Source organism: Phyllobates terribilis, unplaced genomic scaffold, assembly GCF_046119375.1.
Source record: "Phyllobates terribilis strain yellow unplaced genomic scaffold, ASM4611937v1 Scaffold_3__8_contigs__length_932513732, whole genome shotgun sequence".
NCBI lineage: Eukaryota > Metazoa > Chordata > Amphibia > Anura > Dendrobatidae > Phyllobates > Phyllobates terribilis.
Genome location: NW_027362763.1, coordinates 47209249 through 47221822, shown reverse-complemented (window position 1 = coordinate 47221822; position 12574 = coordinate 47209249). Strand labels below are relative to the sequence as shown.

General features: G+C 46.1%; 1 protein-coding gene and 1 long non-coding RNA gene across 3 annotated transcripts in view; both read left to right on the top strand.

The window, feature by feature from the left end:
* LOC141258758 (uncharacterized) overlaps positions 1 to 12574 on the top strand; it is a 286567-nt gene that overhangs the window by 259598 nt on the left and 14395 nt on the right. The gene's annotated exons all lie outside the window — the stretch shown is intronic.
* EFR3B (EFR3 homolog B) overlaps positions 1 to 12574 on the top strand; it is a 277327-nt gene that overhangs the window by 259158 nt on the left and 5595 nt on the right. For both annotated transcript variants that reach the window (XM_073673849.1, XM_073673850.1), the window contains 6 exons: positions 2445 to 2512; positions 4005 to 4132; positions 4934 to 5025; positions 5760 to 5808; positions 5982 to 6088; positions 6750 to 6799. In XM_073673849.1, coding sequence (XP_073529950.1) covers positions 2445 to 2512; positions 4005 to 4132; positions 4934 to 5025; positions 5760 to 5808; positions 5982 to 6088; positions 6750 to 6799 — 494 coding nt within the window. The remainder of the gene's footprint in view (positions 1 to 2444; positions 2513 to 4004; positions 4133 to 4933; positions 5026 to 5759; positions 5809 to 5981; positions 6089 to 6749; positions 6800 to 12574) is intronic.

The window sequence follows — 12574 nt, the reverse complement described above, 5'->3', positions numbered from 1 at the left end:
CTCACATAATACCTCCATATAGTGACACAGTAATACTACTATATACCGCTCACATAATACCTCCATATAGTGACACAGTAATACTGCTATATACAGCTCACAATACCTCCATATAGTGACACAGTAATACTACTATATGCAGCTCACATAATACCTCCATATAGTGAGACAGTAATACTGCTATATACAGCTCACATAATACCTCCATATAGTGACACAGTAATACTACTATATACAGCTCACATAATACCTCCATATAGTGACACAGTAATACTGCTATAGACAGCTCACATAATACCTCCATATAGTGACACAGTAATACTGCTATATACCGCTCACATAATACCTCCATATAGTGACACAGTAATACTGCTATATACAGCTCACATAATACCTCAATATAATGACACAGTAATACTGCTATATACAGCTCACATAATACCTCCATATAGTGACACAGTGATACTGCTATATACAGCTCACATAATACCTCCATATAGTGACACAGTAATACTGCTATATACCGCTCACATAATACCTCCATATAGTGACACAGTAATACTGCTATATACAGCTCACATAATACCTCCATATCGTGACACAGTAATACTGCTATATACCGCTTACATAATACCTCCATATAGTGACACAGTAATACTGCTATATACAGCTCACATAATACCTCAATATAATAACACAGTAATACTGCTATATACAGCTCACATAATACCTCCATATAGTGACACAGTGATACTACTATATACAGCTCACATAATACCTCCATATAGTGACACAGTATTACTGCTATATACAGCTCACATAATACCTCCATATCGTGACACAGTAATACTGCTATATACAGCTCACATAATACCTCCATATAGTGACACAGTAATACTGCTATATACAGCTCACATAATACCTCCATATCGTGACACAGTAATACTGCTATATACCGCTTACATAATACCTCCATATAGTGACACAGTAATACTGCTATATACCGCTCACATAATACCTCCATATCGTGACACAGTAATACTGCTATATACAGCTCACATAATGCCTCCATATAGTGACACAGTGATACTGCTATATACAGCTCACATAATACCTCCATATAGTGACACAGTAATACTGCTATATACAGCTCACATAATACCTCCATATAGTGACACAGTGATACTACTATATAACGCTCACATAATACCTCCATAAAGTGACACAGTGATACTACTATATACAGCTCACATAATACCTCCATATAGTGACACAGTAATACTGCTATATACAGCTCACATAATACCTCCATATCGTGACACAGTAATACTGCTATATACAGCTCACATAATACCTCCATATAGTGACACAGTAATACTGCTATATACAGCTCACATAATACCTCCATATCGTGACACAGTAATACTGCTATATACCGCTTACATAATACCTCCATATAGTGACACAGTAATACTGCTATATACCGCTCACATAATACCTCCATATAGTGACACAGTAATACTGCTATATACAGCTCACATAATACCTCAATATAGTGACACAGTAATACTACTATATACGGCTCACATAATACCTCCATATAGTGACACAGTAATACTGCTATATACAGCTCACATAATACCTCAATATAGTGACACAGTAATACTACTATATACGGCTCACATAATACCTCCATATAGTGACACAGTAATACTGATATATACAGCTCACATAATACCTCCATATAGTGACACAGTAATACTACTATATACAGCTCACATAATACCTCCATATAGTGACACAGTAATACTACTATATACAGCTCACATAATACCTCCATATAGTGACACAGTAATACTGCTATATACAGCTCACATAATACCTCCATATAGTGACACAGTAATACTGCTATATACAGCTCACATAATACCTCCATATAGTGACACAGTAATACTACTATATACAGCTCACATAATACCTCCATATAGTGACACAGTAATACTGCTATATACAGCTCACATAATACCTCCATATAGTGACACAGTAATACTGCTATATACGGCTCACATAATACCTCCATATAGTGACACAGTAATACTGCTATATACAGCTCACATAATACCTCCATATAGTGACACAGTGATACTACTATATACAGCTCACATAATACCTCCATATAGTGACACAGTGATACTGCTATATACAGCTCACATAATACCTCCATATAGTGACACAGTGATACATGCACATGTTTTGTAGAGGATGGACTGTGGGAATCTGTGGTGCTGACACACCCTTTGCAGTACGGCGTCCATTGGTAGATAATCCAGAATTCCTGATAATCCAGCAGGTGTCAGGTGACCGATGCCGGATTATCAGCCGTTTACTGGATATAACAGGACTGTGCTGCTCTCATTACTGATGACTTTTTTCTCTCGTCGTAGGTGATAGAAATGAGAAAAAAAGAAGGCGCCTATCTCCTCCCGGAAGACGTCTTCGTGGGGAAGCCCAGGTGACTTACCAAGTGACCACCAGTATGGTCACCGTCCAAGCTCCACATGGGGTTCTCACCTGGCTGCAGTTTTCCAGAAACAGTGCCTCTCTTATCCTCAGGTTGTGTCTGGTATTGCAACCCAGATCGATTCATTTAAATGAGGCTGAGCTGCAATACCAGACACGACTTACAGACCCGAATGGCGCTGTTCCTCCAGCCTGAGGCACAGAGGAGCTCAGTGATATCCAGTAGTCGGCTTTCTGCTGATCGCAGCCAGGGTCGGGCGGGGGACACGTTTTCTCCCCGGTCCTGGTGGCGTTGCTCCATGCTGGGCATTGTTTGCAGGCAGCCATTGTTTTATCTATGGAGGGAACATGTGCGGCTGATGACTGACTCATCCTCCGTCCACTTATCAGGAGAGCCATAGTGTCTGATAATGGCCACTTCCCAGGCTTACCTCCCGCAGCACTTAGTATTTAAGCTTTTAAGATCCGCTTCGGCCCTTCTCCGCCTCTAATGGGTCTCACATTCTTCATAGAGAGCCGGCACTAAGTGCAGCACCATGGGGCCGAGGACACATAATAATGTCACCCCTGACCACTGCGACCTGCAGGGGGACCACGCCGGGCTCTGCCTTAAAGACAAGATAAACTTTATTTTTATAACTCTGTCCAGCGTGGAAAGTTCTGAAACTTTGCAAATCACGTTATTAGGGGATTTTGTCTTCACCCTACTTTTCCCCCGTGTGTTTGCTGCCTTCAGTTGCATTGAGATAAGAACGTACTCCTCTGGAGTACAGCTGATGGCAGTGTAAAGAGAAGAGAGCACCCCTGTACACAGTGTCTGTCGTAGAGCGCCCCTGTACACGGTGTCTGTCGTAGAGTGCCCCTGTACACGGTGTCGGTCGTAGAGCGCCCCTGTACACGGTGTCGGTCGTAGAGCGCCCCTGTACACAGTGTCTGTCGTAGAGCGCCCCTGTACACGGTGTCGGTCGTAGAGTGCCCCTGTACACAGTGTCGGTCGTAGAGTGCCCCCGTGCACGGTGTCGGTTGTAGAGTGCCCCCGTGCACGGTGTCGGTCGTAGAGTGCCCCCGTGCACGGTGTCGGTCGTAGAGTGCCCCCGTGCACGGTGTCGGTCGTAGAGTGCCCCCCTACATGGCGTCGTTCGCAGAGCGTCCCCCCTATACGGTGTCGGTCGTAGAGCGCCCCCGTACACGGCGTCGGTCGTAGAGCGCCCCCTACACTGTGATGTATTATTTCTGGCTTTTCTGTTTCTTGCAGATTTCTGATACATTTGTGTCCTGTGATCACTTTTAGCAGTAATTAGATGCAATGTTGTTTCCTATAGCGGCCAGCAGATGGCGGTGCACTGACTTCTCTGGCTGCAGTGTGGATATCTATAGGCCATTCATTCTATTCTGCTGTCCGCCACCGCAGCAGAGAAAACGTCTTTAGCCGCAAATGTCACATTTTATGTAAGGGAATAAAGGAGTGTAACTTTATCCTGCAGGTGGTCGAAGAGCGTGGAGCACATCAGCACCGAGCTGCTCTTCCTGCAGAGCAAAGTCAGCGAGGTGCTGGGAGGGAGCGGGTATAATTCGGACCGGCTGAGCACCCCCTATGTCCCCCAGCTGACAGGTACGTTCTCTCGCTGCAATAACTGGGGTCTCTGCATTAAATATCAGAGTTACTGATGACTTCAAGGGGTTCTCCACATTGTCTTTTCCATTAAATACATGTATCTGGGATTAGAAAACTTTTTTATTTGTAATAGGGTTTCATTAAAAGTTTTGCGCTTTCTACGGATTCTTTGTTTTCCTGCAAATTCAACTTTGATGTGCTCCTAAATGAACTGAGACGGAAAAGGACAGATAAAAGATCTACAAACTCCCCATCACATCGTCCTAGCGAGCTCACTGACAGATTCTCACTGGACTCATTCTGCAGCCACCAAACGGTGCAAAAGTTTTAATGAACACTGAATGCAAAAATGTTTTTTTTTTTTTTCGTATAGAAGTTAAAAAAAAAAATAAAAAAATTGTCCCCAAAGTCTGATAACCCCTTTGAACTTGTAGCAGCTGTAGATGACCCATGGGGCCACAAAACTTCTGCCCCCTTCATGTTTTGTCCAAACTTTGGACATCGCTCGTGTGCACCCTCTGGTGGTAGTCCAGGAAATTACACTTAAAATGTCTATGGAGAACAGCAGTAGTCACCCGCTCGCACGGCTCTGCCTCTGCTATACGTCTCCTATGAGGGGGGGGAGGGGGTTCTCTGAAAGTGTTTTCTTTTGTCTCCCGTTAACCCCTCCTCTCCCGCCCGTGGGTTCTCACCATCCATTAATCCCCATCGCTCTCCATGCGACGTCACCTTTACATTTGCTTCCTTTCATGGACGTCACATCAAGGCCGCACATTTATGTCTCCCATTGTGTCGTAGATGAAGATCGTTTGTCTAAAAGGAAAAGCATCGGGGAGACAATATCTCTGCAGGTGGAAGTGGAGTCCAGGAACAGCCCGGAGAAGGAGGAGGTGCGGCCATTGACGTAGACCGATGGGGAGAGATGATGGCTAAGTGCAGCCGTCTGTGATAACGAGAGGCGGCCATTATATAAGAGCGACCGCTGGGAAACCGCTTTAATGCAGCACGTGTCCATATTCATCCATCCCCATTAACTGTCTGATAGGGGTCAGAGATCCACAGCTCCTACCTCTGCAGCCACCACTAGGGGGAGCTCACTACGTTCTTATATGTAGTGAGCTCCCCCTAGTGGTGGCTTATTTAATTTTTGTAAAGTACACTCCTGTGCTTTAATACTCTGTGCTGTTGAAGACCCTGCTCCATCAGCTATTTAACTCCCAGTTTTTGGACTCCCCTCAAGAAAGGCACACTCATATGCTGAAATGCTCTGTGCTGCTGAAGACCATTCTCCTGCTACTATGTAACTCCACCTCCCCCAAGATCACTGCACTCCTCTCCAAAAATACTCTGCTTCTCCCACTATATAGCTTTCAGTCCATGACCTCCCACACGAGCAGCAAACTCTTCTCCTGAAATACTCTGTGCTGTAACTCTCAGTCTCAGACCTCCAGCTTGTAACCCCTATTCCCCGCCTAGTCTTCATCAGCATTATTATATAAGTGGACAGGTCGCTCGCTCCCTCCTGTATGATAAGCACGTTCCGCTTCTGAAATACTCTGTGCTGCTGTGACACGAGTCCTCCGATAACAAATGTCATATCCTGCCTTTTTTTTTTTTTTCTTAGAAAGCCCCAGCAGAAGAGATAACATTTGAAACTCTGAAAAAAGCAATAGGTAAGAGTCCGGGCGGCTTGTGGATGAGCGCAGGAAGGTCTCATTCACTGACAGCAAGGAAATAAGACCTGCGTGTATTGTGTAATACAATCTTTCCCCTCCGGGGGCGCTGCAGGGAAACTGAACGCGGTCAGCTAACACTTCTCCGTGTTCCGTCCCCCCCCCCCGCACAGTGGACAGTGTAGCGGTGGAGGAGCAGGAGCGCGAGCGGCGGCGGCAGGTGGTGGAGAAGTTCCAGAAGGCTCCGTTCGAGGAGATCGCTGCACATTGTGGTGCCAGGGTAAGGAATCGAATCCGTGACTTAAAGGGGAACTCCAAAAAATGTCAACCTGATTGTTCCGAGGACAAGACTTGGTGCTGTGACAGAGAAAGCCCCCACCCATGTGTAAGACGTAGACACTGCAATGGCTGGGATCAGGGTTCTCTCTAATCCTGGCTGTACTGTACAGCTGGCACCTGCTGCGGATGGCACAGCTCCTGCACATGATAAAATGCTGTCTGCTGTCGGCCACCACTAGAGGGAGCCCACTGTATACTGTGTCTTTATGAGACTCTATAATATTGTTCTTGCCCACAAGTAGCAAATAATGAACATTGTTTTATCACGGTTACATGGTATCAATTTTCTAACCACTGACATATCGTTATACTGCGGGTTTTAGCATTGTGTAGAAAATTAATCAGTAATAGTGGGGGCTTCATATGCTAATTACCCTTCAAGTATCATCTGGGTGGTGCCTCTTGGGTGTCGTGCCCCTTCAGGCTTGATTGACATCCTAAAGACCGGGGATTGATGCATCGGTGCCAGGGGGGTTACATAGCCGCCAATCTGTATCCAATATCCTCCCAATACTCCATATAATGCTGTTACCTAGAATGTCACCAGATGGCGGCGCTGCTCACCTCCGCTCACCTCTCTCCTGTGTTCTCTCGTTTTCCAGGCATCTCTGTTACAGAGTAAACTGAACCAGATCTTTGAGCTGACCATACGGTGAGTGACGGTGTGTGACGGTGTGTGACGGTGAGTGACGGTGAGTGACGGGGTGTGACGGTGTGTGCCGGGTGAGTGACGGTGTGTGACAGGTGTGTGACAGGTGTGTGACGGTGTGTGACGGTGTGTGACCGGTGAGTGACGGTGAGTGACGGTGAGTGACGGTGAGTGACAGGTGAGTTACGGTGTGTGACGGTGTGTGACGGTGAGTGACGGTGTGTGACGGTGAGTGACGGTGTGTGACGGTGTGTGACAGGTGAGTGACGGTGTGTGACGGTGTGTGACAGGTGAGTGACAGGTGTGTGACGGTGTGTGACAGGTGTGTGACGGTGAGTGACGGTGTGTGACGGTGTGTGACGGTGTGTGACGGTGAGTGACGGTGTGTGACGGTGTGTGACAGGTGAGTGACGGTGAGTGACGGTGAGTGACGGTGAGTGACGGTGTGTGACAGGTGTGTGACGGTGTGTGACGGTGTGTGACAGGTGTGTGACGGTGTGTGACGGTGTGTGACAGGTGAGTGACGGTGAGTGACGGTGTGTGACGGTGTGTGACAGGTGAGTGACGGTGTGTGACGGTGTGTGACGGTGTGTGACAGGTGTGTGACGGTGTGTGACGGTGTGTGACGGTGAGTGACGGTGTGTGACGGTGTGTGACAGGTGTGTGACGGTGTGTGACGGTGTGTGACGGTGTGTGACGGTGTGTGCCGGGTGTGTGCCGGGTGTGTGACAGGTGAGTGACAGGTGTGTGACAGGTGTGTGACGGTGTGTGACGGTGAGTGACGGTGTGTGACAGGTGAGTGACGGTGTGTGACGGTGAGTGACGGTGTGTGACGGTGAGTGACGGTGTGTGACGGTGTGTGACGGTGTGTGACAGGTGTGTGCCGGGTGTGTGACAGGTGTGTGACAGGTGTGTGACAGGTGTGTGACGGTGTGTGACAGGTGAGTGATGGTGTGTGACGGTGAGTGACGGTGTGTGACGGTGTGTGACAGGTGTGTGCCGGTGTGTGCCGGGTGAGTGACGGTGTGTGACAGGTGTGTGACGGTGTGACACTCAATCTATCGAGCGATGAATCCGTCCATCTATTTATTTATTTCATGTCTGTTTATCTATCTGTTAAGAAGAATATTACTCCTAGGACCCAGAGAATCGTCTCATTGACAGCAGTGCAGCCTGTGCTCACTATTAGTGTTTCTGCCAACCATACTGCAGATCCAAAACCTGTGCTCACCATTAGTGTTTCTGCTTCCCGTACTGCAGATCCCAAACCTGTGCTCACTGTTAGTGTTTCTGCCACCCATACTGCAGATCCAAAACCTGTGCTCACTATTAGTGTTTCTGCTTCCCGTACTGCAGATCCCAAACCTGTGCTCACTATTAGTGTTTCTGCTTCCCGTACTGCAGATCCCAAACCTGTGCTCACTATTAGTGTTTCTGCCACCCATACTGCAGATCCAAAACCTGTGCTCACTATTAGTGTTTCTGCTACCCATACTGCAGATCCAAAACCTGTGCTCACCATTAGTGTTTCTGCTTCCCGTACTGCAGATCCCAAACCTGTGCTCACTATTAGTGTTTCTGCCACCCATACTGCAGATCCCAAACCTGTGCTCACTATTAGTGTTTCTGCCACCCATACTGCAGATCCAAAACCTGTGCTTACTATTAGTGTTTCTGCCACCCATACTGCAGATCCAAAACCTGTGCTCACTATTAGTGTTTCTGCCACCCATACTGCAGATCCAAAACCTGTGCTCACTATTAGTGTTTCTGCCACCCATACTGCAGATCCAAAACCTGTGCTCACCATTAGTGTTTCTGCCACCCATACTGCAGATCCCAAACCTGTGCTCACTATTAGTGTTTCTGCCACCCATACTGCAGATCCCAAACCTGTGCTCACTATTAGTGTTTCTGCCACCCATACTGCAGATCCAAAACCTGTGCTCACCATTAGTGTTTCTGCTTCCCGTACTGCAGATCCCAAACCTGTGCTCACTATTAGTGTTTCTGCCACCCATACTACAGATCCAAAACCTGTGCTCACTATTAGTGTTTCTGCCACCCATACTGCAGATCCAAAACCTGTGCTCACCATTAGTGTTTCTGCCACCCATACTACAGATCCAAAACCTGTGCTCACTATTAGTGTTTCTGCCACCCATACTACAGATCCAAAACCTGTGCTCACTATTAGTGTTTCTGCCACCCATACTGCAGATCCAAAACCTGTGCTCACCATTAGTGTTTCTGCCACCCATACTGCAGATCCCAAACCTGTGCTCACTATTAGTGTTTCTGCCACCCATACTGCAGATCCAAAACCTGTGCTCACCATTAGTGTTTCTGCTTCCCGTACTGCAGATCCCAAACCTGTGCTCACTATTAGTGTTTCTGCCACCCATACTGCAGATCCAAAACTTGTATCCCAGCAGAGGAAAATTATAGGAGAGGGTTAAAAAAATTAAATCTGCAGAGGCATTGCCATAAGTCAGAAAGCCCTTGGAGATCATAGAGGGGTGTCCTCCAATCCTCCTGGCCTTTCTCTACGAACCAAAATGGACAGGCTTTCTATAGGAGTGGTCCCATTCTGGCGGACCAAGGCCCCCCTTGTAATACAGGCACAGCCAATCAGCGGAGTGCCTATTACGGCATTTTGTCCGCAGCTAATGGCCACAGTTTTATATTTGTATTCTTTACCTTTTTTAGTTTTAAAGAAAAATATCAATTGGAACCAATAAAATATCAATATCCACGTCAGCCTCTTACAGAGCTTCTGTAAAAATGCTGGAAGGAAATGAGAGCGCAAAATAGGGCTTTACCTGATTAAACCAGTGTCCATAAGAAAGGTATTAAACTCACCTTTACAGGCGGCCTCCTGCAACCTTATGTATCTTATTCTGTAAAATCAACGCGTTTCGAAGTCTTACTGATGAAGAAGTCAGTAAGACATGGAAACGCGTTGATTTTAACAGTGTGACAAACAGAAATAAAATCCTTAATGGAAACTCTGGATTCCTGAGATGTCGTCTCCACGTGGTGGACCAGCAGCGCTGGAAAACCGTTTGAAACCCACTTGTCTTCCTACAGAACTTCCACACAGTCTAGAGCAACGATGTCAGACTCAAATACACAGAGGGCTAAAATTAAAAACTTGGATAAAGTTGCTAATCTTGATATTTATTAAAATATATGGGCCCCACATAGTCCTCCATACAATATAAGGTGCTTCACATAGTCCTCCTTACAGAATAATGGGCCCCACATAATCCTCTTTACAGTATAATGGGCCCCACATAGTCCTCCATACAGAATAATGGGCCCCACATAGTCCTCCATACAATATAAGGTGCTCCACATAATCCTCTTTACAGTATAATGGGCCCCACATAGTCCTCCATACAGAATAATGGGCCCCACATAGTCCTCCATACAATATAAGGTGCTCCACATAATCCTCTTTACAGTATAATGGGCCCCACATAATCCTCTTTACAGTATAATGGGCCCCACATAGTCCTCCATACAATATAAGGTGCTCCACATAGTCCTCCATACAGTATAATGGGCCCCACATAGTCCTCCATACAATATAAGGTGCTCCACATAGTCCTCCATACAGTATAATGGGCCCCACATAGTCCTCTTTACAGTATAATGGGCCCCACATAGTCCTCTTTACAGTATAATGGGCCCCACATAATCCTCTTTACAGTATAATGGGCCCCACATAGTCCTCCATACAATATAAGGTGCTCCACATAGTCCTCCATACAGTATAATGGGCCCCACATAGTCCTCCATACAGTATAATGGGCCCCACATAGTCCTCCATACAATATAAGGTGCTCCACATAGTCCTCCATACAGTATAATGGGCCCCACATAGTCCTCCATACAATATAAGGTGCTCCACATAGTCCTCCATACAGTATAATGGGCCCCACATAGTCCTCTTTACAGTATAATGGACCCCACATAGTCCTCCATACAGTATAATGGACCCCACATAGTCCTCCATTCAGTATAATGGGCCCCGCATAGTCCTCTTTACAGTATAATGGGCCCCACATAGTCCTCTTTACAGTATAATGGACCCCACATAGTCCTCTTTACAGTATAATGGACCCCATATAGTCCTCTTTACAGTATAATGGACCCCACATAGTCCTCCATACAGTATAATGGGCCCCACATAGTCCTCTTTACAGTATAATGGGCCCCACATAGTCCTCTTTACAGTATAATGGACCCCACATAGTCCTCTTTACAGTATAATGGACCCCATATAGTCCTCTTTACAGTATAATGGACCCCACATAGTCCTCCATACAGTATAATGGCCCCACATAGTCCTCCATACAGTATAATGGCCCCACATACTCCTCCATACAGTATAATGGCCCCACATACTCCTCCATACAGTATAATGGCCCCACATAGCCCTCCATACAGAATAATGGGCCCTGCATAGTCCTCCATACAGTATAATGGCGCCACATAGTCCTCCATACAGTATAATGGCCCCACATAGTCCTCCATACAGTATAATGGGCCCCGCATAGTTCTCCATACAATATAAGGTGCTTCACATAGTCCTCCATACAGTATAATGGGCCCCACATAATCCTCTTTACAGTATAATGGGCCCCACATAGTCCTCCATACAATATAAGGTGCTCCACATAGTCCTCCATACAGTATAATGGGCCCCACATAGTCCTCCATACAATATAAGGTGCTCCACATAGTCCTCCATACAGTATAATGGGCCTCACATAGTCCTCTTTACAGTATAATGGGCCCCACATAATCCTCTTTACAGTATAATGGGCCCCACATAGTCCTCCATACAATATAAGGTGCTCCACATAGTCCTCCATACAGTATAATGGGCCCCACATAGTCCTCCATACAGTATAATGGGCCCCACATAGTCCTCCATACAATATAAGGTGCTCCACATAGTCCTCCATACAGTATAATGGGCCCCACATAATCTTCTTTACAGTATAATGGGCCCCACATAGTCCTCCATACAATGTAAGGTGCTCCACATAGTCCTCCATACAGTATAATGGGCCCCACATAGTCCTCCATACAATATAAGGTGCTCCACATAGTCATCCATACAGTATAATGGGCCCCACATAGTCCTCTTTACAGTATAATGGGCCCCACATAATCCTCTTTACAGTATAATGGGCCCCACATAGTCCTCCATACAATATAAGGTGCTCCACATAGTCCTCCATACAGTATAATGGGCCCCACATAGTCCTCCATACAGTATAATGGGCCCCACATAGTCCTCCATACAATATAAGGTGCTCCACATAGTCCTCCATACAGTATAATGGGCCCCACATAGTCCTCTTTACAGTATAATGGACCCCACATAGTCCTCCATACAGTATAATGGCCCCACATAGTCCTCCATACAGTATAATGGCCCCACATAGTCCTCCATACAGAATAATGGGCCCTGCATAGTCCTCCATACAGTATAATGGCCCCACATAGTCCTCCATACAGTATAATGGCCCCACATAGTCCTCCATACAGTATAATGGGCCCCACATAGTCCTCCATACAGTATAATGGCCCCACATAGTCCTCCATACGGAATAATGGGCCCCACATAGTGCTCCATACAGTATAATGGGCCCCACATAGTCCTCCATACAGAATAATGGCCCCAGTCAGTAAGACATGGAAACGCGTTGATTTTAACAGTGTGACAAACAGAAATAAAATCCTTAATGGAAACTCTGGATT